The following is a 25,141-nucleotide window of genomic DNA, read 5'->3' as shown; positions in this document are numbered from 1 at the left end:
TTTCCAAATGCCGGCTGAGATCTTTTGGCACGCCACCCAGTGTGCCAATCACCACCGGGACCACCTGCACTGGTTTCTGCCAGAGTCTTTGAAGTTCAATCTTGAGGTCCTGATAGCGGCTGAGTTTTTCCTGTTGTTTTTCGTCAATGCGACTGTCACATGGTATGACAACATCAATGATCCAAACCTTTTTCTTTTCCACAACTGTGATGTCTGGTGTGTTTTGTTCCAGAACTTTGTCAGTCTGGATTCAGAAGTCCCACAGTATCTTTGCATGCTCATTTTCCAATACTTTTGAGGTTTGTGATCCCACCAGTTCTTTACTGCTGGGAGGTGGTACTTGAGGCATAGGTTCCTATGAATCATTTGGGCCACATGGTTGTGCCTCTGTTTGTAGTCTGTCTGTGTGAGTTTCTTACAGCAGCTGAGGATATGGTCAATGGTTTTGTCGGTTTCCTTGCACAGTCTGCAATATTATTATTATTATTATTATTATTATTATTATTATTATTATTATTATTTATAGCCACTGGTGCAGAGATGCACAGGGCAGTAGCACAGACAGCAATGGTTCTCCAGTATGGAGGGGTACCTCCTGAATTGGGGGATGGTAAGGGAGGAGAGGAAATTTGGCAACGAATTAATAAGGCTATCCCTGTTTCCTCTAACAATATTTTCATTGCTTTGTTCATTCATTTGATTTTTTTTAAAACAGCATACCCCCTCTTTAAATTGCATTGTAACAATTGGTTTTTTAAAAAATTAGTTGATAATAAGATTGCTCATAAAAGGAATAAGTGATATCTATGTCAACTTAAACAATTATCTGTTCAATGAAAGGGAGAACATAAAATGCAAAATGTATTTGACTGAGTTCATCCTATAAGAATATCAGCAAATCTGCATGCTTTTATTATTAGCTTGTTCAAAATCAATGGAGACATTTCAATATAACATATGTAAGTATTCCCAAACCTATAAATATTTTTGATTTTTTAAAAAAATATTACAAATTAATCAGATTCTCAGTTTTCTGCCTAATGATTCTCTGCATTTATTGCTCAAACCCTTTATAAAATATCGTTAAGATTGACACATTGCTATAGAGCTAGAAGTCAATTGAATAATATGTAGCAGTCTATTTTATTTGTTACTTAATGTGGTGAGGTATTTCTTTCACATTTCTATTATTTATAAGTCTTTCCCCTTGGAGAATATATCGAAGAATTTGTTTTAAATGAGGAGATAATACCTTCTTTAAAATTTATAAGTATAGCAGAATCAGAGCCTTCCTTTTTCCCCCTCCCCTTCACAGACCATGGCATGGCAATAAAAAGGTTCTGAATTGCCTTGTGCTTGTTATTCATAGGACAAACATTGGGGAGAAAAGGATCTTGTTAAGGTTGAGTTAAAATTCCATTTCTACACCCATCAGTAAAACGGCAGATATCCAAATCTACTCCAAAGTCTTAAGATTGGTGATGGGTTATGATGTTCTTAAAACAACTGTGCTCCTAATGCTTCTTAGCCATTTGATTTCATTCTTACAATTCAGAAATGACAAACACATGCAATCCTACCCCGAAGCACCTTTTGTATTACTAACACTTATTCTGCAGTAATAAGACAAGAACTTCAATCTACCAAGAGAGGCATACACAGACAGAAATGGATTTACATGCATATATTTGCAAGGAAATGTTGAACTACATATAGAAATAGAGGCAATGTGCATTTTTCTGGAACACGACCATACAGCCCGGAAAACTCACAGCAACCAAATGTGCATTTTTCCTTATACAAATCAGATTTTGGGATATGTATAGCTTTCTATGTTCAAAAAAATGTGAACATACAAAAATCAGAGACCTCTGGTGTTTGTTTATGTACAGGTGACTCAAGGCTTCCATGTTTTCCATGTGCTTTCTGTTTGGAATGTTTGTTTGCTACATTGTGTGGTTTCCGTGCTGTATGGCCATACAGCATTTTCTTCTGATGTTTCACCTGCATCTGTGGGTCAGCAGAACTGGCTCTAGGTATTTTTCAAATGTAGGCAAACAGAATTTTGGCACCCCCCCCCAAACCAATCACTGAAAAATAAAAGCGTTGGATAAGCGAAAATGTTGGATAATAAGGAGGGGTTAAGGAAAAGCCTATTAAACATCAAATTACATTAAGATTTTACAAATTAAGCACCAAAACATCATGTTTTACAAGAAATCAACAGAAAAAGCAGTCTCAACTGCGCCTCCGTATGTTTTGCGCCCCAAGCGACCGCTTAATTCGCCTCATTGTTGGACCGGCTCTGTGTGGGTGGCATCTTCAGAGGATAAGCCCTTGACAATACATTTGTTTGTTAAATTTATATAACCTCTAAAGACCTCAAGATGGAATACATCTTTTATTCTCTGTGCTTTACATACATAAATGTTTGAAGTCAATAAGACTCAAAGAGTGAAGTTGGTCAGCCAGGAATTCAGCTTAGATTTCGCAGATCCCTCTTATTTTAAAATCTTATCTCAGGTTTTTCTTATCTTTAAACAAAAGCAAACTACTGATGTTCCCATACTACCGCCATAAAGAGTTTGCAAGCAGCATATGGGGTGGGTTGTCTCTTCCTCCCCTTGCTATAGACCAGTGATGGCCAACCTATGACATGCGTGTCAGCACTGACACGCCTAGCCATTTTTGCTGACACGCTGCCGCATGCAGATTGATTGTGTGACTAGTGTATTTTGTGGCCAAATTTGGTGTGATTTGGTCCAGTGGTTTTGTTGTTTACTCCATGGGAATTATGCAACACACACACACACACACACACACACACACACACATATATATATATATATATATATATATATATATATATAATATCATTCTATTATTATTCTAGTATTATTGTAGTATATTAGTAGGCAAATAAAAATAGAGTATGTTGCAAAGGAACATCCAAGCTAGAAGAGACTGGAGCAGCTTGCTTTTGTCTGAACCTGTGCGGCGAGAGCCAGAATGGTGTACAGAGACAGTGTGATATAGTGGCTGGAGTACTAAAATAGTACACCACCTCAATTCCCCTGCTCAGCCATGGAAATCCAGTGGATGACTTTTGGCAAGTCACATTCTCTCAGCCTCAGTGCAAGACAGAGGCAGACCCAACTCTGAAATTTTTTTCCCAAGAAAACCCCATGATAGGCTGGCCTTAGAGTTGCCACAAGTCAGAAATGACTTGAAAGTGCACATAATAGCATTTTGATAATACCATTTTGAAAAACTAATACAGCTTTTTAGTTCAATTATTTTTGGTTTGAAGTTCTGAAAGTTTTTGCATAGAACAGTAGCTGTCTTATGCAGGCTACATATGGAGTTTTTAAAGGCTTTAGATAGCAAACTGAAGACTTTCAGTGCAAACATTAGCAATATTGAATTAATCTTTTTGAGTTCACCAATGATTAATAAAATCATTTAAAAAAATTAGTATTCCCTGAGCTCTGTTCTAATTATTGTTCTGATGATACTTTAAAGATGATATCATAGAAGTTGTAGAATATTTAAATCATCCCTTTTTGCACAGTAAGAAATTAAATGTGGGTGAGTAGACAGAGTTTCAGTCAATACAAGACAAAATTCCTGTTACTTGGATTTTGAGTTGGAGCTGACTATAATTCTCAGCTGTTGCTTGTACCAAAAACTGGCACACATCACTCTTTTGGTGGAAAATGATGCAACAGAGATCTGTAAGGACAGGGCTTTATTACACAAGACAGGAGAACTGTGTCGCACCTTAGGTTAGCTTCACCTTGCTGTATACACCAAACTGCACACAAGTTGAAGTCTTTTTAGTTTATTAGAAAATAGAAGATAAAAAGTTCTTTAAAAGCAAAGGTAAAGTTCCAAAAGATAGTTACAAAATAAAGCCTTGGAGAATAATTCAAGTAATCACAAAGAATAAACAAAGTCTCATTAGAGCATGACAAAGTCCCAAGAACATGAACACAAAGGCTGCAAGGTAATCCAGGAAAATGAGAGCTTGCTTCTTGGTTGAACGGAAGTTGCTTTGACAAAGGTTTGTCTCCAAACACATTGCTTTAATACCCTTTGCAAAGCATGAAAGCATTTCTCTGGCTCCTAACCTCCCTCATGTTTGCGATTCTCACACTCCTCCGAACCCTGAATTCCAAACTGTCAGCTCAATCTAAAGATTACATTTCATCAAAATCAGCCTGCTTGTTAGTTTGCTGAGCCTCATTATCAGACTGAGAACTGTCCTCCTTTTCCAAGTCAATTTGCACCTGGCTAGTTTCAGTATCATCAACAGCATTCCTTGCTGTGGGAAAATGAACTTGCACTCTCTGTTCTTCATCTTCTACAACAGGGACATTTTGAACCTGATTTTGACCCTGAATCCCATCATCCTCATCAGAGTCAATCTGAGGTTCCAGCTGAGTCACAACAAACTGGCAATTTGGCAATTTGTATCCTGCTACCAGTTTGCCTCTCCCCACCTATGTTCTCCTATCCCTAGAAAGGTGAACTATCAAAGATGTCCACTATCTTAACTAATTCAACTGCAATGGAATTTCTTTTCCTGCAATTTGAATCGGTTGTTCTGTATCCTATGACCTTATTGTTAATGTGGGATTTGTGTATTGGTACTGTTTAAATGAAATTTGTGTCTTTCCTGTATTACCAAGACACCTAAGAATCGCGTTCACCAGGGCAAGATTCGAACAAAGGGAGTCCATGGAGAGATATGGCAGATTCAACCACATCCCATATGAAGAAAGATTATGTATTTGTGGCGCCCCTGAAGTCGAAAATTTGAACCACACTTTGCATAATTGTAACTTATACAAAAAAGAAAGGAAACAATACTTATGGCCTTTTATTTGTAATAAAATAAGCTGGGACATAGCAGCCAAAACTACATTTTTATTGGCCGGTTATAACCCCATTGTGACAACAAAAGTGGCCCTGTATTTGCTTAAAGCTGCTAAAAGGAGATCGGAGTACATAGATCAGATTGGGGTGCAGTGTAGGGGAGATGAGGATAGTTGATGCATACATCTACGGCTAAGCTACATTGGCACCAAGCTGGCAAATACCTGTATATTTTTATTTTATTGTAAGTGTACCAGATGTATGTTGTATTTCATGTTTGTATTGTCTGTGCTTGATAAGGCCAACTGGCTAATCAATAAATTGTTGTTGTTGTCTTTCCTGTATTGCATACTGATTGCATCATCCAGAGTGTACTATAGTCTGGAAAGAGTTAATTACTAAGAAGATGTGTTGACCTTGATGTGCAGGGAGTACCCAGACACAAGTGTTTGTACATTACTGATTGCGTCAGTTCTGAGTCTAGTCCTGTCTGCCTAGAGTGAGAGTCAAGTCCTGTGTTCGTCTATTGTCTGCAAGCCTGTTTGTCTTGATTATTACTGCTTACAGTAAAACTTTGTATATAGTTTTACTAACGTCTTGGTTGTCACTTTGTTCTGCGTTCCACCAACTCCATCCAACTACTGCTGTGCTGCAATTACTCTGACACTTATCACATAAGCCATGAGAATTGCCATGCATCGTGGCGAATCTGGTAGGGGGAGTGGTGAACCCGTAGCCCCACACCCCATGTCCCCTGGCTTCCCCCTTACCTGATCCCACGGAGAGAAGATTACACCACCCGGCTTCCCCCTTCAATCCCTATGCAACATGGGAAACCTCCCATGTTGCTGCCATGGCGGCATACATTGGTTCCTCTCTCTTTGTGAAATGGAGCCCCGCTGAAAGTAGCTCTACATTGTGGGATGGGAGCCGGCAGGCTATATGGTGCAAATAGAGAGAAACCGGCGTATGCCACCAAAATTACTCCATATGATGGGGTTGCTAGTGTCTAGAACAGCCAAAAACAAGCTTATACCATCTTCAGTGTGATATCCTTTCAAATATTTAAACATGGCTTTCATGTCCCCTCTCAGCCTTATTTTCTCCAAACTAAATAATACCCAGCTCCTTAAGTTGTTCCTCATAGGGCTTGGCCTACAGACCTTTGACAATTTTGGTTGCCCTTCTCTTAACACTTTTCATCTTGTGAATCATGGCACTCCAGAATGTGATGCAGTATTTCAGGTGAGGTCTGAACAAAACAGAGTAGAGTGGAACTGTTACTTCCCTCAATCTAGACACTGTATTCCTATTGCTGCAACTTGGAATTGCATTGGCTTTTTTAGCTGCTACATCAGACTGCTGACTCATGTTCAGCATGTGATCTACTAAGGCAGTGTGTGATCTACTAAGTCTCCTAAATAATTTTCACATGTAATGGGGGGGGGGGCTGTGGCGCAGGCTGTTGAGCAGCCTGCTGCAATAAATCACTCTGACCATGAGGTCATGAGTTCAAGGCCAGTCCGTGGCGGGGTGAGCACCCATCAATTAAAAATAAAAAAATAGCCCCTGCTCGTTGCTGACCTAGCAACCCAAAAGATAGTTGCATCTATCAAGTAGGAAATAAGGTACCACTTATAAAAGTGGGGAGGCAAGTTTAACTAATTTACGACTTGGAATGAGGAAGTGCCGTCAGAGTGGATGACGAAGCAGCTGCTCCCCCTTGTGGCCAGAATCGAACATCCCCTCAGGAGAAGTTTAAATTGCCTCTGCGTCTGTCTGTCTGTCTGTCTGTCTCTGTTTGATGTGTTTATGGGCATTGAATGTTTGCCCTATGTGTGTATAATGTGATTCGCCCTGAGTCCCCTTCGGAGTGAGAAGGGCGGAATATAAATACTGTAAATAAATAAATAAATAAATAAATAATGTTTTCAAGTCAGATGTCAACCATCCTGTATCTGTGCATTTTATCATTTTTTTTTTTGCCCAAGTGTAGTACAAAACATTTCTCCTTGTTGTTAGTTTTAGTCTCGTAAGGTCATTTTGGATACGGGATATTAGCTGTCCCTCACAATTTGGTGTCATATACTGATTTTGAAATTCTGGTTAAGGGATGCTCTACCTAGAGTTTTACTCCTTTTTTTGCAGAATATATAGTCTGGTCTGTGGAAAGCTGAAATGACCTGGACCAACTAGACAACATATAGTCCTGAGTCCCTTCGGCTGAGAAGGGCGGGATATAAATGTTGGAAATAAATAAATATTTTTTAAAACAAAATCATTGACTTAAATACACAGTGGAAGTGAGTTCACCTTGGCCTGGATGATTTTCTCAGCAAGAGGAAGGTTGCTATTGCTCACCTTTGCTTTTAAAAAACCCAAAACATCTTTCCTCTTTTTATTCAGAAAGCTCATGTGCTTTTTATGTAAATGGATGGATAATGTAACCCACATTAACTGTGTCAATGATAGCTTCAGTTTCACTGCTGTCAGATTCCCGTATCGCTCCAAGAGCGCAGGCTAGCTTGAATGAATGTTAGCATAATTTATGCAGCTGATAAGTGATTTGAGCGTTTGAGTTATTGATAAACTGCTTTAGCATATCATTTCCAGCTTGATGCTATGTGACATCACAGCAAAATGTAATGTGCTGGTCCCCAGACTAGATATTAAGGTAGAGCTCTTTATTTGAATTCCAGGAGCCAGAGGAAAAGCAGCGCTGTCTGATGCGAGCACATCTGACCAGCACCAACCCAGTCAATCCCATCCAGCGTTCGCTGTTGGGCCCCAGGTCAGTTTCTTTCATTGAAATCCAGTTTTCTAAAAGCAATTATTAATAAATGAATAAAATAAAAATTTTCAGCTGCATGCTCTAGTTCAAAATGTGTGCATTTTGATGACGTGTGTATAGCAATTTATATTTTAAATTTGCATTGAAAATGGAAACTTTATTTTAAAAACCAAGCAAAATGTATGATGTAAACTAGGAATTTCTCTCAATTAGTTAGGTTATTAGAAACTTAAATCAGACTTTTTTTCAAATACAGTAGAGTCTCACTTATCCAAGCTAAACGGGCCGGCAGAAGCTTGGATAAGCGAATATCTTGGATAATAAGGAGGGAGTAAGGAAAAGCCTATTAAACATCAAATTAGGTTATGATTTTACAAATTAAGCACCAAAACATCATGGTATACAACAAATTTGACAGAAAAAGCAGTTTAATAAGCAGTAATGTTATGTTGTAATTACCGTATTTATGAATTTAGCACCAAAATATCATGATATATTGAAAACATTGACTACAAAAATGGCTTGGATAATCCAGGAACTTGGATAAGCGAGTCTTGGATAAGTGAGACTCTACTGTATAGAGAATATATTCATGTAAAACAGCTGAAAATGATTTTAATGTCAATTTAGCTGATAGGGTTTCCTAGTTGTGTGTGTTACGTACATAGTTCATTTCAAATTAGGTCTGCATTATTTTGAAGCTAACTAATATTTATGTGTAAAGAGATTACATAATTGTGAAGCCTTTGTAAAGTGGTTGTTTTATAAAGGCTTCAGAATTACTGTGATCAGTATAGTGTAATCCACTATAAAAGTTGCAGGGAGCCAATTTTAGTTTTGGCCTATAGTCGGTGGGCATATATACACTACAAACTTAAATTTGTGTATGCCCCTGGAACTGTTATGGCATCCTTCAAAGAGTTCTTGGAGTTGTAGTTTGAGAATAATGCAAAACCCTTGCTTTGATAACACATATACTGTTGTTAGGACAATACATATCACGACTTCTGCAGAAGAATTCCATGCAAATTCATGAAGTACGATGCATTTGCTTTTGTGTTTTGAAAGCAACAGTTTTGAAGTGCAGTCCCTGACATTTCCACTCTGAAAAAGAATCAGGTATCAGACAGTAGGAAAGATACTTGCTTGAGACATGAAGAACCATTGTCAGTCACAGTGGACACAACTAGAACCAACAGCCTGACCCTGAGAAAAGCTACTTCCTAAATCTGTTAAACATCCATTGCATGACAGCTCCATCACAAAACTTTTCCGAGGAAGAGTGACTATTGAAAGAGTTTTGGTCTGTTGTGCAGATATGCCCACTGGTTGGCTACCAATCCAAATAATGGCTTGAAATTTATGTATTTATTTGTGGGAGTAGTTAGCAATTGAGTTTAACCTGGTCTTCCTCTCAAGAGCAATGAATTAGAGATTAATGTGTCTAGTTCTGTTCTGCTTAGTTGCTCATTTTCCAACATTAAGTTAATTCCGCCCAATTTCCATATCCGCTTTTGAGTTGTACTCTACAAAAACTGCACAAAAATGTAGACATATTTCTTCTAATACAGTAGAGTGTCACTTATCCAACACTCACTTATCCAACGTTCTGGATTATCCAACGCATTTTTGTAGTCAATGTTTTCAATAAATCATGATATTTTGCTGCTAAATTCGTAAATACAGTAATTACTACATGGCATTATTTCATATTGAACTACTTTTTCTGTCAAATTTGTTGTATAACATGATGTTTTGGTGCTTAATTTGTAAAATCATAACCTAATTTGATGTTTAATAGGCTTTTCCTTAATCTCTCCTTATTATCCAACATATCCGCTTATCCAACGTTCTGCCGGCCCGTTTATGTTGGATAAGTGAGACTCTACTGTATATGCATTTTTACATATGCAGCAGTGCACACTGTTCTATAAATGATTTTCCCATGAATGAAGTTTATTATTAAAAAGAAAAAACAAAGAAAAAAACAAACAGATAATCAAACATATAGCATAAGTAAATGACTTACAGACATATCAATGTGCAGAAAACATAACAGACAAAAAACAAAAACAAAAACAAACAAAAAACAAAAAAGAAAAGAAAAAAACCCAGAAAACCTAGAATCTAAAAACCATTTTAGAAGGCTTTCCTGCAGAAATAAATGTATGGGAGTCTCGTGTTCTCACCTTTCTTATCAGAAATGATTGTATGAAACTGGAGTTGCATCCCAGTTGAACAGATTCCATTTGACTGATTATATTAATTTAATTGATGAATCAATTAAAGTTACTGATGAGTAAAAACATATTTTCATTGTTTGTAGGTGATGTGTGCATTTGTTATAGCAGCATTTATTTCACCCAAATGTCAGGGCAAAGGGCTCCTTTGAAGATGGTCCTTGCCAATTACACTGTTTAGATATCAATAGCTGTATAAATTATTTGGTTAGGTGGGTGGCCTCTTTTCAGTCAATCATTTCATTAAACCAATTAATTTTTAACTAGATTAATCAATTAAAAATAATTGACTAAAATGATGCTCTGAGTTAATCAGATAGCAGATGAATTATTAATTGATTGATTAAGTGCTGCACGCCCAGTGTAAACTCACTCTATGATTGCATTCGATTTTTGGCATTAGAAATCAGGAAAATGGATGCGCTAGAATATCCCAAAGCTCTAGTGACACAATTGCACCCATGCTGCTATTCATTAATTTTGCTGTATGGTAAATATGGTAATTGTGTTTCATTGCAGCCACTACTGACGGCTCAGCAGTTAGCCTCAGCTGTAGCCGGGGTAATGCCGGGAGGCACGCCAGCCCTGAATCAGCCTATCCTTATCCCTTTCAACATGGCTGGACAACTGGGTGGTCAGCAAGGATTGGTCCTGACTTTGCCGACTGCTAATCTCACCAACATCCAAGGGCTGGTAGCAGCAGCTGCAGCGGGAGGCATTATGACTTTGCCATTGCAAAATTTACAAGGTAAAGCATCCCGGGAATTCATGTCATTTATTTATCTATAATCATTTACGGACACAGTGGGAGTATTCTAAAATCACAATTCCTCATTAGAAATATAACAGTTCATATTATGAGTTTAAAAGCCAAGGATAGTTAAGTCTTGTTTAATATTAGAAAGCTTAATCTGTCTGTTTGCATTGTTTGGGGTGGTAAGTTTGTTTGTCTTTAATGCAAGTATTACTGAAAAGTGACAGACCAACAAAGACTGGGCTGCTCTGGAAAAGGAGCCCCCTTCTCTCATTTTGATATGTTGTGAACTCCAACACATCACAGCTGACAGGAGCAGAGAAAATCCTCTCCTACCAGGTCAGCAGCAGTTTCTGTCAACAGAGCAGGAGTTGCCTTTCTCCCCACTTCTTACAGTTTGTGCTGCCATTCGTATGCATTTTCTCTCTTTTACTTGATCATCCTAGTCCTGCCATACGAATGCATCTACTAGGATGAAGAAGGGCAAAAGAAAACAGAAGGCCACGTGGAAAAAGAGAAAACCTAGAAATTGACATTCCAGCTTGCATGTACCGTATATACTCGAAGATAAGCCAAGTTTTTCAGCCCTTATTTATGAGCTGAAAAAGCTTCCCCCGGCTTATATTCGGGTCAAGGTCAAGCCAGGAGTGAAGCCTGGAGGCCACAGTATGTTTTCTTTTCCAAAACCTCCCTCCTCTGCGTCTCCTCCCAGGCTGGTTATCTTATATTTTTTTTGAGAGAGAGACAGAGGAGAAGCAAATGTTTTCAAAAGCGAAAGGAGAGTGTGAGGGAAACCCTTGCAAGCCAGATTGCATGGGCAGAAGGGGAAGAAAAAAAGATATTCTTGCAAATTTGCACGATTCATCGCTATTACTACTACTACGACTACTACTACTATTGCAAGAACATTTGAGTCCAAAGGGAGGGAAGGAGGGAAAAGAGAGCAACAGAAGGTGTGTATTTCTTTTTATTCCTAAGGAAACAAAAATGAGGTGGGCTTTTTTGGGGGTGGGAGAGAAGTTTTAAAAAGCCTTTTCTGGCTACTTTTAGAGTTTGAAAAAGGGAGGTGGGAAAGGGCAGGAGAAAAGAGGACAAAGTTGTTTTTAGGGGGACTTTGCTTGCATTTCTTCCTTGGGTAAATGCATGCCCCAAAGCTTCTAAATATTTATATAGATGTTTCCCCTACAAATACATTAATATATGAATTTTCCCCTCATATGTTTACAGGTCTTTGCAAATCCTATGTAAATATAGATAACTAGAGATTTCCATGTACCTGTATATCTGTTCCTATATGTATACATTAATTTTATATATGAATTTTATATGAATTATACCCTCACATGTTTGCAAGTGCAGAGGGAAAATGCACGTGCACACACACACACACACACAGATGTCTAGATAGATATAAACATTGATAAATCGGGCTTGGAAATATTGCAGGAGGAAAATGCACATAGAGAGAGGATTTGCAAAGGTTTCAGGGGGAAATGCACATGTGAAATTAGTATATATAATGATCGATCTATATCTAGCTCTGCATAGTTTATGTAGGCATTATATGTTTGCCTGTTACTATGTTGGAAGCTTGCCTGAGTCCCCAGGGGAGATAGATAGGGCAGGGTACAAATGAAGCTGTTGTTGTTTGTGGCAAAATTAGGTGCCTCGGCTTATATTCGGGTCGGCTTATACTCGAGTATATACGGTACTTGTATTTATAAAATACAGTTGGCCCTCTGTAGCCACAGACTTTGCATCAATGGTTCAGCTATCAAACTTGGTAAAAACAAAACCTAGCACATCACTATGAACTTAAACATCCACAGATTTTCATTTTTTTTTCATGTCAGGAGCAACCAGAGTTGCTTCTGGAATGAAAAAATTGGCTGTCTGCAAGGACGTTGCCCAGGGGACGCCCGGATGTTTTGATGTTTTTACCATCCTTGTGGGAGGCTTCTCTCATGTCTCCGCATGGAGCTGGAGCTGATAGAGGGAGCTCATCCACGCTCTCCCTGGGTGGTATTCGAACCTGGCCGCCTTCAGGTCAGCAACTCAACCTTCAAGTCATAAGGCTTTTATCCCCTAGGCCACCGGAGGCTCCACAGGTTTTCATATACTCAGGGGATACTAGAACCAACCCCCAATTGATACAAATGGCCCACTATACAGTGCAATCCTGTCCTAAGCAACATAGTACTGGGTCTTTGCTGGAAGAACAGCAAAATGCAGTCTAAGGATCTGATCACATGGATTGTAGGGGATTGCAGGTGCATCTGTGGGGCAACGTGGCGAATCGGTTCGACAGCGGGGTAAATTGTTGGGCAGTGTCCCGCATCCTCTTCTTATCATCCCATGCTGAAATCTAACGGGCAGCTTGATCCTGCATTGTCCCTATGGGGACACAGGTAGTTACCTGTGTTCTCAGGACTGCCACTTAGCATGCTACTGAGATGCAGTGGGCACAGAGCCCCGCGAGAAGTATTCCTGCATCATGTGATCAGCTCCATCGGGCTCCATCCTGTCTGCATCTCTCTAGTGTCCTAGGACAGGATTGAAAACCCATGTGATAAGGTCATAAATGCATTGGGGATACTTTCATGTTCTTAGCATAAAATGATCAGGAGTTCTGGGAGAGCCTCTTGACTGATTTTCAGGCAGCTTTTAGCATAGCAAAAGATAAGGGGAAAGGAGAAGTTTTATTGTACTAGCACAGTGGCCTCTCTGAATTTAGGCTATAATTTATAAGCATTTTCCCTCTAGAGGAAACTATGAAAACATAAGAATACTTTCTAAGCCAATCACTGAGATTCAAAAAGTGACGACTAGTGAAAGAAAAAGTCATGCTTAGATGCAAGTGTTCTCTAGAAGGTTCAAAACGTTTTTATTTTGGCAAGGTTCATCTGATCTGGTTGTTTCATTTCACACTTACATATTTATCATTTTGAATAAAACTTTGTCAAAAGAGGTTCGACTGCTCTTCTATTCTGTGATGGTATAGGAACCTCTCTTTATTCTTTCCCTGTTGTTTCTGTCCGTGGTACTGAAGTTACTGTTGAAGAAGTCATGTCCAGGAGCATATCAACTTCATTAACTGAGATCTTCCATTTATGTATTGTATGCATATTTGATATTTCAAATTCCTTGCAGTGTTGTTGCCTTTCTTCCTGATAAGCAAAGAAGTGAGTTACATTTTAGGCCTTAACTTGATTTGACTTCAGTGTCCATCAGAAGCTAGGTTAAATTTCTACTTGCTGCAGTTAGTTTTCACTGCTCTATTCTAGATTCTCATTTTATTCTGAGTATTTCTTTTTCTGGTCAGTAGGGACAGATTATTGTGTGAAATTTATTCCAGAATCAAGTGGTAATGGATTTAGGAGGGAGTTGTTTGAGTCTCAGAGAAGCTCTGAATAGCCTCCAAAGAGACAGAGTGGAATAGAATAGGTCATTGATAAGAAGAGCTTCTCAAGATCTCTGGGGTGTTTCTCTGTCTTTGACAGGCTCTGCATCTTTGCTGTAGTAGTTGGTCTGGATCTATACAGTTGTTTTTTGAGATTTACAGTCAAAACAGCATCCTGATTTCTTTCTCATTAAATCAGTTTTTATCTAATTTACAGTCGGGATAGTGTGCATATTCTACAGGCATCTATTCTAACCTCATTTTCAGTGGGAGATCAGAAGGGAGAAGTTACATTTTCTAGTCTGCTCAGACTACAGCCCTTATCTCAGCCACAATGAGATTGATTACTTACTTACTTACTTACTTAGGTGATCCCTCGTAGTTCGAGGATGATGGTCCTCCATTTCTTGGAAGATGCCTGTGCGTGATTTTTTTTAATGTGTGGAGGTCAGTGCATGGCCGGTCAACACACAGTCTTCATAGATTGAGGTCCCAGCAGTGGTGTGATTAACACAACGAGAGTGGCTTCTCAGTCTGTTGCAGCTTCTTCCGCTTTCACAGCCGTTGTAACATGTACCATGTTATCCTCCGCCTGCTCCGCCGTTGAGGTCTTTTGGTCTTTGGATTGTTCTTGGTCTGGATCCTCCCCCACTACAGTTCCTATACAAATATCTAAGTAGAAAGATGACTATAGCATCTTTCTGGTTGTTATCTTGTCACAATGAGGATCTGAAGATATCCAATGAAACTTGGAATTTTGTTAGACATCCTTTGACGTTGATCCAGGACAGATAAAAAGAAGTACAGTAGAGTCTCACTTATCCAACACTCACTTATCCAACGGTCTGGATTATCCAACACATTTTTGTAGTCAGTGTTTTCAATGCATTGTGATATTTTGGTGCTAAATTCATAAATACAGTAATTACTACATAACATTACTGCATATTGAACTACTTTTTCTGTCAAATTTGTTGTATAAAATGATGTTTTGGTGCTTAATTTGTAAAATCATAACCTGATTTGATGTTTAATAGGCTTTTCCTTAATGCCTCCTTATTATCCAACATATTCGCTTATCTAACATTCTGCCGTCCCGTTTATGTTGGATAAGTGACACTCTACTGTATAACCACATGTGATCAATTTATGGAATTCTCTGCCATAGGATGTAAAAATGAACACTAGCTTAGATAGACTGAAAAAACCAACACAAAGGAGAATTGTGTAAACCTAATAGCTAATGATCAATCTAGCTAAACAGATCCTCCATATTAAGAGGAAGTATATCTCTGTATTCCTTACACTGGAGTCTGGAAAAGGCCATCACTTTCATGCCCTGTCTGTGAGCTTGCATCAGCATTTGTTTGGCTGTTGTTGGAAAATTTTGGTCTATTAGAATGGAGTTAGGAAGCTATTCTAGAGATATTCTAGGAGCCATTCCTCAACAGTTCCTTTGTACTTTGCTCAGTTTGCTCTGACAAAATGTCCAATTGATTCAGAATTTTGTTTCCAATAGCAGCTAACAGAGTCCTGATCTGCATATGGTTCTTCCTCAAGAAATTGCAGAACTGTCTTTTAAAAATTGTTTGTTCTTTGAATGTGTGTATTTCATGTGTCTACTTGAGGTACAACTCACAGTGAAGTGTCCTATAGGTGCAATTTCAGCATTAACAACAACATCTTTAATATGAAAGAGATACATAGCTTTAAGAAGAGATATTTGGCAAAGGGTGGTTCTATACAGCCCAATAAAACCTCTCCCTTTCCATCCTCCAATGTGAGTCACAAGACATGGAAGGAGGAAGACAAAGACCTCCAGCAACACAGGGGGAGTTGATAGGAGTGAGTATCCCTGGGCCGTCTGAGCCCAGTGAGTGCAAGATAGTTGTCAGGACCAGAGGAGGTCCAATGTAATTTTCAAGTGTAGGCGAACAGAAATTTTGTCCCCCCCCCCAACCAATCACTGAAAAATAAAAGCGTTGATTCTGGTCATGACAACACACAAAATATTATTATTGTTATTATTATTATTATTATTATTATTATTATTATTATTATTATTATTATTATTATTAAGATCCAAAGGAGCAGGGTGTGAACATAGTTCACATTCCCATCCCAGGCTTTTGATGTTAAACTAGATTATATGAGTCCGCACTGCCAGATAATTTGGGATAAACAGAAAAGTTGTGATTGGATCCTGGGATATAGGTCCTGTCTGGAAGGGCCCTAAGTGGCATATAAACTTTGGCAAGCTGGGCATTCCTTCTGCCTGCTACAACAGGCAGAAATGCAAATCATGGGTCAGTTGAGCAACATGACAAGGAGGCAAAGAGAGAGGGCCCTTGCACACAGCCATATAACCCAGAATATCTTCTTTGAACTGAGTCCACACTGCCAGATATTCCAACTCAAAACAAGAATATGTGGGATTTTATTCAGCTATGTGTGGAAGGGGCCAGAGGGAGGACCCTTCCAGAGCCCTGTATCCCAGAATATCTGCTTTGAACTGGATTATCTGAGTCCACACTCCCAGATATTCCAGCTCAAAGCAGAAACTCTGGGATTTTATTCAGCTATGTGTGGAAGGGGCCAGAGAGAGGGCCCTTCCAGAGCCCTGTATCCCACAATATCTGCTTTGAACTGGATTATCTGAGTCTATACTTCCAGATAATCCAGCTCAAAGCAGAAAATGTGGGATTTTATTCAGCTATGTGTGGAAAGGGCCAGAGGGAGGACCTTAGATAACCCAGTTTAAAGAAGATATTGTGAGATTTTCTGCCTTGATATTCTGGGTTGTATGGCTGTGTGGAAGAGCCCTAATGGTCCTTCCACACAGCCATATAACCCAGAATATCAAGGCAGATAATGCACATTATCTGTTTTGAACTAGATTATATGGCAGTGTGGACTCAGATAACCCAGTTCAAAGCAGATATTGTGGGTTATTCTGCCTTGATATTCTAGGTTATATGGCTGTGTGCCATATAACCCAGAATATAAAGTCAGATAATCCACATTATCTGCTTTGAACTGGATTATATGGCAGTGTGGACTTAGATAACCCAGTTCAAAGCAGATTTGTGGCCCCATCCTCTGCCACCATGTTTCTCTCCCTTCCCTTCCCCTCCCCAGCACTCGCCCCTCATTGGGCTTTACCTCAAGTTGGTTGAAACTCACGAAACTCCTCCAAGTCTGGAAAGACTCTGTGCTGCTTCTTCTCTTCTCCCAGTGGCAGGGAAAGAAAGGGAAGACAGCCCAAAAGAAGGAAGGAGGAGGGAAGCGGTGTTTCACTCCCCAAAGCCCCAAACTCCTTCCTCGCCCGAGGAAGGAGTTTGGGGCTTTGCCCAGGAGGAGGGAAGCAGCACACATGCCGCTTCCGGCGGGAGACGGCTTCTCACGCCGACCGGAAGGCGAAGGAGGCCGGGGGGGTGGCGCCATCCTCCTGGGGGCCTCAACTGTGCCTCCGGACGATGGTGCCACAGGCAAGTGCCTGCTTTGCCTCTCGGTTGGACCGCCTCTGGTCAGGACACCTGGAGCCTGTTCCACTGTCTGAACTGACATTATTTGAGGAAGAAATGAGGTCCTAGTGCAGGACAATAGTCATCCGAAAATACATCACACAGTCCTAGACGCTTGGGAAGTATTCGACTTGTGATTTTGTAATACGAAATCCAGCATATCTATCTTGTTTGCTGTGCCATAATAAAATAATAATAATGATAATAATAATAATAATAATAATAATAATAATAATAATAATCTTTACTGCCTCTTTTCATGGCTCAAGGTGGGCTACAACGTAACTAAAACACATAATCATTACATAAAATACACATATTAAAATGTATTTTTACAAAATACATATATTAAAATACACAGAACAATTATTAAAATCTAGTGGACACAAGACATGAGTTTAAAATGCATGTAGACCTGCCAGAAGAGATATGTCTTCAGATGTGTTTTAATTCTGACAGCTGATTTAGCTGTCAGAGCTCTTCTGGCAGGTCATTCCACAATTTTGGGGTGGCTGATGAAAGGATCCTTTGGGTGAAGCTTCGGGGTTCCCCCTGAATCATATTAACTCACAGTACCTCAGCATTAAGTGGCTTTCCTTGAATTTATGTGGATCAACCTCCATGTGTTTTTGGCCACCCACGACTGATCTGTCCCCACTCCTACCTAAATATCCAGTGTAGATAGTGGCAAGTTGATAGTCGCAAGGGAAACTCCATGTTCATTCCTCTCTATTCTTTGTTCTATATTTTTCATGGTAAAGGATGGTCTTCTGAATATGCAGGTAACATTATATAACAAATGGTTCATCTGAGAAGATTCTCAATTATTATTCCATCTTGTGTTTTTATATTTTCTATTGCGCAACATACCATGTGTATTTATATTTACCCCCCACCCCACCTCTGAAAGTCCACAAGAAAAACTTAAGTAGATAATAGGGTTGTTGTATGTCTTTTGGGCTGTGTGGCCATGTTCCAGAAGTGTTCTCTCCTGACGTTTCACCCACATCTATGGCAGGCATCCCCAGAGGTTGTGAGGCATGGATAAAACTAGGCAAGGAAGGTAAATATATATCTGTGGAGAGTCCAGGGTGTGACAAGAGTACTTTGTCAGTTGGAAGCCAGTGTTAATGTTGCAGTTAATCACCCTAATTAGCATTGGAAAGGTTTGTCCCTTGCCTGGGGGGCATCCTTTGCTCAGAGTCATTAGCCGTCCTTGGGGCTCCTCTGCCCTCAGAGTGTTGCTTCCCATCTACTGTTCTGATTTTTGAGGGTTTTTTTCGACAACACATTAAGTAGATAATGATGAGACATTTATAAAAGAAACAAATTCGGCATTAGATCTTTCCATTTTTAAAATAAATTTTGCTGACATAAATGCAGGAAAAAGTTTTGCACAGATAAAATGGGGCTCCTATTAAGTGAATGCTCTGTACAGCACTCTAAGTACTTCTGCAGTGATTAAACTCTGGTTACTGCTGATGACTTGATGGATTGTTTGACGTACCAAAGACTGAAGGTTGTGAAACAGTAAGAAGGGGAGACAGTTAATGTGTTGAACAAACTCCCTTACAAACTGCACGGATGGTGCCCTCACCTGTTGCTTGAAGCAGCTCGCCTTTACCTTGTGCAAGTTTTAAACATTAATGTCAACAGACCTCTCTTATCATAGTTGCAAATGGTTTTCACTTTAATGTTTAAAATAATGTCTCCCTCTCATACCATTAGCTGCACCGAAGAACCTGTCAGTCATAAATCTTAGATGAAAAGGACACACTAATGCACAAATTTTTCTTGTTTAAAATTTGAAAGTGCATGTAAAGTAGGGAACTGGAGATTAAAAAAATAATGCAGGGACAGGGTCCGAGTAAAAGCAGATCTAACAAAGTGGATGAAGAGGCTTTTTAGTGTAGGTGGATGATAAAATCTTAATGAAGACTCAGGCATTATAAAAGTGTATCCCTTGACTCCTGAGTGTTCTGACTTCTAGCTACTGTGGATATAGTATTATAAATAAACATAAGCTGATACACATTTCACGTCATGAATTCATTCTGCTTTCCTAAGTTGTATAGTAGAGGCTTCCTTGCACGGCGCATTTTAGCTGAAGAAAACATGAAGATTCAGCACAATCCATCTATCGCTGCTGCTTGTGTGGGAGACCTGTATGGCTATAACACACAATAAGGCAATGGCCAAGTTTGTATGATGCCCGCAGGCCTGCTTTATCCACATCAAAACAGTCTTGGGGCATCAGATTGGATAAATCATGGATTCAGGGAAATGTATGTGGTGGCAAATTATTCCCTGTTATAATGAAGACTTCTACAGAAATCATATTTTGCATGTAGGCCAACAGAATGATCAGTGAAGCATAACAATAAATAAATTTAACTCTATAAGTTTGCAAGAAAACTAAGGCCCCTACTACAATGCCATATAATCCAGATTATCAAAACAGATAATTCACATTATCTGCTTTGAACTGGATTATCTGGGTCTACACTGCCATATAATCTAGTTCAAAACAGATAATCTGGATTTTATATGGCAGTGTAGAAGGGGACTGAGGCCCTGAATAAAATTCCACATTATCTGCTTTGAATTGGGCAGAGGCGGCCCTAGGTAATTTTGCTTTATAGGTGAACCTAGTAGCCACGAACCCCGAAATTGTGCTCCCCCGAGTCCCCGCACATACTTTCAGAGGCGGTGGCAGTGGTGGCGGCGGCAGCGGGGACCATCGACTCCCTCCTCGCCGAATGCGGAGGGCCTCAACTGAGGCCTAGCTCATCTTGCGAGGTCTTGCGAGTCCTCAGTCTGAGGCCTAGCTCTTTTCGCGAGGTCTCACGAGGACTCGCATGACCTCGCGAGAAGAGCTAGGCCTCAGTTGAGGCCTTCTGCATTCAATGAGGAGGGAGCCGATGGTCCCCGCCACTGCCGCGGGGGCACCTTGACGGCACCCCCGGGGACAATGCACCACAAGAGGGTGTTTACATTGGCCTCTATATTGGACCGGCTCTGGAATTGGGATATATGGCAGTGAGGACCCAGATATTCCAAATCAAAGCAGATATTGTGGGTTATTCTGCCTTGATATTGTGGGTTATATTGCTGTGTGTAAGTATATGTGTTATACTTACTTCTAGGAAACTACATATACATTTTAAATGATAAAAGGCATGTAAGAATTCATCAAGACTAGCTTTGGTGTAGCAAGGGAGATGATAGGATCCACTTTCCCAGGAAAGGTACCTATCAGGAAAGGTACCCCTATAGAGTAAGTCAGGAAGCATAAACTCTTCACAGGAAGCATAAAGTCATTGTTTTGTGGTAAAAAAAAAAACCCCACAATATTAAAACATTATTTTTCAGAGACTTACAAGTTTGTTTTGGAGGATGGTGGGTTTTGTTTTTCCTTCTTAATTTTTAAATGTCAATGTTGAGCAATGGGAAGAAGATAGTTATCCATGGCAGTGCTATTTCTGAAATAGCATACTGTATATACTCGAGTATAAGCCTAATTTTTCAGCCCCTTTTTTAAGACTGAAAAAGCCTCCCTCAGTTTATATTCGGGTGAAGATCCTGGTTGGCTTATATTTGGGTCAGCTTATACTCGAGAATATATGGTACCTTTATTATTTTTCTCTATTATTATTGGTATTATTACATTTATTATTTTTCTCTATTATTGTTGCTACTCTTACATTTATTTTACTCTATTTATTATTACATGTATTATTTGCCTGTATTTATTATTATTATTAAATGTATTATTTTACTCTATTATTATTAAAAGGATGCATAAGCACATTTACAGTGAAGAAGATAAGAATAATAATTTTATCAGAGTTGGACAGTCTTATCTTAAATTTGAGCATTATGTAAATATTCAAAAACATTTAACCTACTGATGCCTCAATTAATGTAATTTTATTGGTATCTATTTTTATTTCTGAAATTTACCACTCTCGTCTTATACTTGAGTCAATGTTTTCCCAGTTTTTTTTTGTGTGTGGTAAAATTAGGTGCCTCGGCTTATATTCGGGTCGGTTTATACTCGAGTATATATGGTATATCCTACAAACACAACAGTATGTCTATAAATTGATTTCTTGCTAGTCAGCTTCAGAAACTCAAACATCATTTTTTTTCCCGGTCTTAGTTTGCTTCAATGAAAGTAAGCTGAAGACAGAGGCAAGTATGAGGAGGAGGAGAGAGAAACTAGGATGTTTAAAAATCAGATGAAAAACTGGGATGAGAGAGGATTAATTGGGTCTATCCCTGCCAAACTAACATGTTTGGGAGCTAATGATCCGTCACCTTTTCATATGTTCAAGATAAGTAAAAGACTGAAGTATGGCAGCCACATTGGCAACGGGGAACATGGCTGTGACTCCACCATACATTTGCTCATTGTTTGCAGGATATCGTGTGAATCATCTCTTGCAATTTATTTAATCACCTTCATTGTTAGCACCCTTGCCATGAAGGAGAAGGATAGCATTTAGGCCAGTGGGATGCCTAGCATATTGAGAATAGTGTAACTTATTTAAAATCTTTAGACAGGAAAGAAATCCACAGCCGATACAAAGGGAAAGCAACCCAAATGCAAGAACCCATACCAAACACAGCCATAAATAAACAAACAAGCATTCTATAAACTGATGATCAAAACATAATATTTCAGCCAATACAGATAACAAGTAAACCAGAATAAATAACCACAAAATGCATTTCTGAAAGGAATTTCAAACATTCAGTCTTAACATGCTGAAATAATGTACAGGCAGAAATAAGATTCATATGATGGGCAACCTTTTGCGCTTGTTGTGTCAAAATTCGCCAAAAAGACTAGCATGACTTGGGTGGTGTGTCACTTTGAGAAAAAAAAAACCCATAATTTCGCAATATGTATAGTTTAAATAACAAAAATGTATACGTATAATATATAACTGTATTTAATAAATCAAAAACTATTTACTACCGTTACTTCCATGTACAACAATCTATGGTACTTCTTGCAATTTACGCTTCACAAAGTTTCCATACTGATTTCTCTCTATTCTAGTTTCAATATAGCCATGAATAATGAATAATATAATAATAATATAATATAATAGTAATAATATGATAATATACTACAATAATAGAATAATAATAGAATGAATGATATAATAATAATAATAGAATATAAAAATATAATATAATGACATAAAATATATTAAAAAAAATTTTCGTGTCAGGAGCAACCGGAGTTGCTTCTGGAGTGAGAGAATTGGCCGTCTGCAAGGACGTTGCCCAGGGGACGCCCGGATGTTTTGATGTTTTTACCATCCTTGTGGGAGGCTTCTCTCATGTCCCCGCATGGAGCTGGAGCTGATAGAGGGAGCTCATCCACACTCTCCCCAGGTGGGATTCGAACCTGGCAGCTTTCAGGTCAGCAACCCAACCTTCAAGTCACTTAGTCCACTACGCCATCTGGGGGCTCCAAATATATTAATAGGATAATATATATAATATATATATAATATATATTAATAGGATATAATAATAATCTATATATATATAAATGTACTGTTCATTTGTAGGATGGGGTAAACAAAAAAAACAACTGGATGAAATGACACCAAGTTTGGCCACAAAATACTTAACAACCCAAGAGGTGACCACCGCGTGTCAGCAAAATTGGCTAGACGTGTCAGTGCTGACACGCGTGTCATAGGTTCGCCATCACTGTTCTAGTCTATGTATGATATCAAAGTTTATGCATGAAGGCAAGATAAATCATCTGAGAACTTGCGTAGTCATATCATTAGTCTTCTTCAATGACATTATTTCTCATATTCAACATGTTGGTTTCCAGTATTGTGTAGGTTCACCACCTAGTGCTACCACTCCAAAACGTTAGTATTTTCCAAGGCAGTGTGCTATGTTGAGCAAAAAACTCAACATATGCCTACCTTTCTACATGGTGCAAAGAATAGGGCTCCACCTACATTGCCATATAACATTCCAGATTATCTTCTTTGAACTGGATTATATGGATGTCTAGACTGCCATATAATCTGATTATCTGATTTGATAATCTGGATTATATGGCAGTGTAGATCAAGCTCTTGAATCACAAAGTTTAATGAGACCACAAGGACCTCTGCCATGCAGGAAAATACAGCCAAAGCAAGGCCCTTCCATATACAGTAGAGTCTCACTTATCCAACATAAACGGGCCAGCAGAATGTCGGATAAGCGAATATGTTGGATAATAAGGAGGCATTAAGGAAAAGCCTATTAAACATCAAATTAGGTTATGATTTCATAAATTAAGCACCAAAACATATGTTATACAACAAATTTGACAGAAAAAGTAGTTCAATACGCAGTAATGCTATGTAGTAATTACTGTATTTATGAATTTAGCACCAAAATATCACGATGTTTTGAAAACATTGACTGCAAAAATGGCTTGGATAATCTAGAACGTTGGATAAGCGAGTGTTGGATAAGTGAGACTCTACTGTATCTGCCTTTCATGTTGGCTAGACTTTTTTTGGAGATGGAGGATTGTAACCAATCCCCAAATACACCTATATACACCAGCTTTCAGTTAGCACTATGAGAGGATATTAAAGTATTATATGGCTTGTGCAATATTTGTATTCAAGAAGTGGACAGTTTTCATTCCATAAAAGTTAAATTCCACTGCAAATCCTGGAATATTTCCAAACTGAATGACAATAATATACTTCCTCATCAGCCGACACAGCAACCAATAAGAAACAATTGTCTTCTGTTACCATTAGTGAAATTCCCTTGTGCTGAAAGGAAACCTTGTTTTCTCTGAAAGAAATTATGCCTTCACTTTTTCTTTTTATTAAAAACAAAATGCACAGCAGGTTATATTTTTAAGCAGCATTTACTGACTAAACATTCATTAAATAGCCAGAGAACAAGATGCTGGAAGATGGCCATTAGAATTTTCTGGTTTATATTTATTCAGATACTTTAACGATAAAGAGAGAGGGTTTCTTTAATCTTCAATTGCCTAGAGATCCAATTGCCTCCTGAAAAATAGCAGAAAAGCAACAATACATTTAGAGCAATTGTTAAACCTCAATTAATTTTAATTGCAAAAAGATATATAGAGAATGAATGCATTAAATCGTTCCATTTTCTTTGTATGGATAGTATAAAAATTGACATGATAGGTTAAAAAAAATAACATAAAATGAAGTGTCAACCTGAATTGTTTACTGATCTAAAGTCTAGAGCCTCTTTTCCCCTCAAAAGAATATTCTCTTTTCAACTAAAGTGATACAGTCCCTATTCATTTGTATTCTCCATCTAGTTACATGAAATAGCTTTCAGAGCCCTACAGAAAAATAGTGTTTCAGTTATGTATTTTAATGAGCACCAATGTCAGTAATAATCAAAATGATGTTTCACTTAGAGGAATAGTTTAATCCCAGGTAGTTCTACATGGTACTAACATAACTAAAACAAGAATGACACTGACTAAGAACAAATAAAAAAAAAGAGCCAAACTCAGTACTAATC

At 38.6% G+C, this 25,141-nt stretch overlaps 1 protein-coding gene across 6 annotated transcripts in view; it reads left to right on the top strand.

Annotated features, from left to right (window-relative positions):
• pou6f2 (POU class 6 homeobox 2) overlaps window positions 1-25,141 on the top strand; it is a 478,425-nt gene that overhangs the window by 233,533 nt on the left and 219,751 nt on the right. For all 6 annotated transcript variants that reach the window (XM_062984247.1, XM_062984243.1, XM_062984241.1 and 3 more), the window contains exons 3-4: window positions 7,578-7,669; window positions 10,429-10,657. In XM_062984247.1, coding sequence (XP_062840317.1) covers window positions 7,578-7,669; window positions 10,429-10,657 — 321 coding nt within the window. The remainder of the gene's footprint in view (window positions 1-7,577; window positions 7,670-10,428; window positions 10,658-25,141) is intronic.

Source organism: Anolis carolinensis, chromosome 6, assembly GCF_035594765.1.
Source record: "Anolis carolinensis isolate JA03-04 chromosome 6, rAnoCar3.1.pri, whole genome shotgun sequence".
NCBI lineage: Eukaryota > Metazoa > Chordata > Lepidosauria > Squamata > Dactyloidae > Anolis > Anolis carolinensis.
This window is presented reverse-complemented; position numbering and strand designations above follow the sequence as displayed.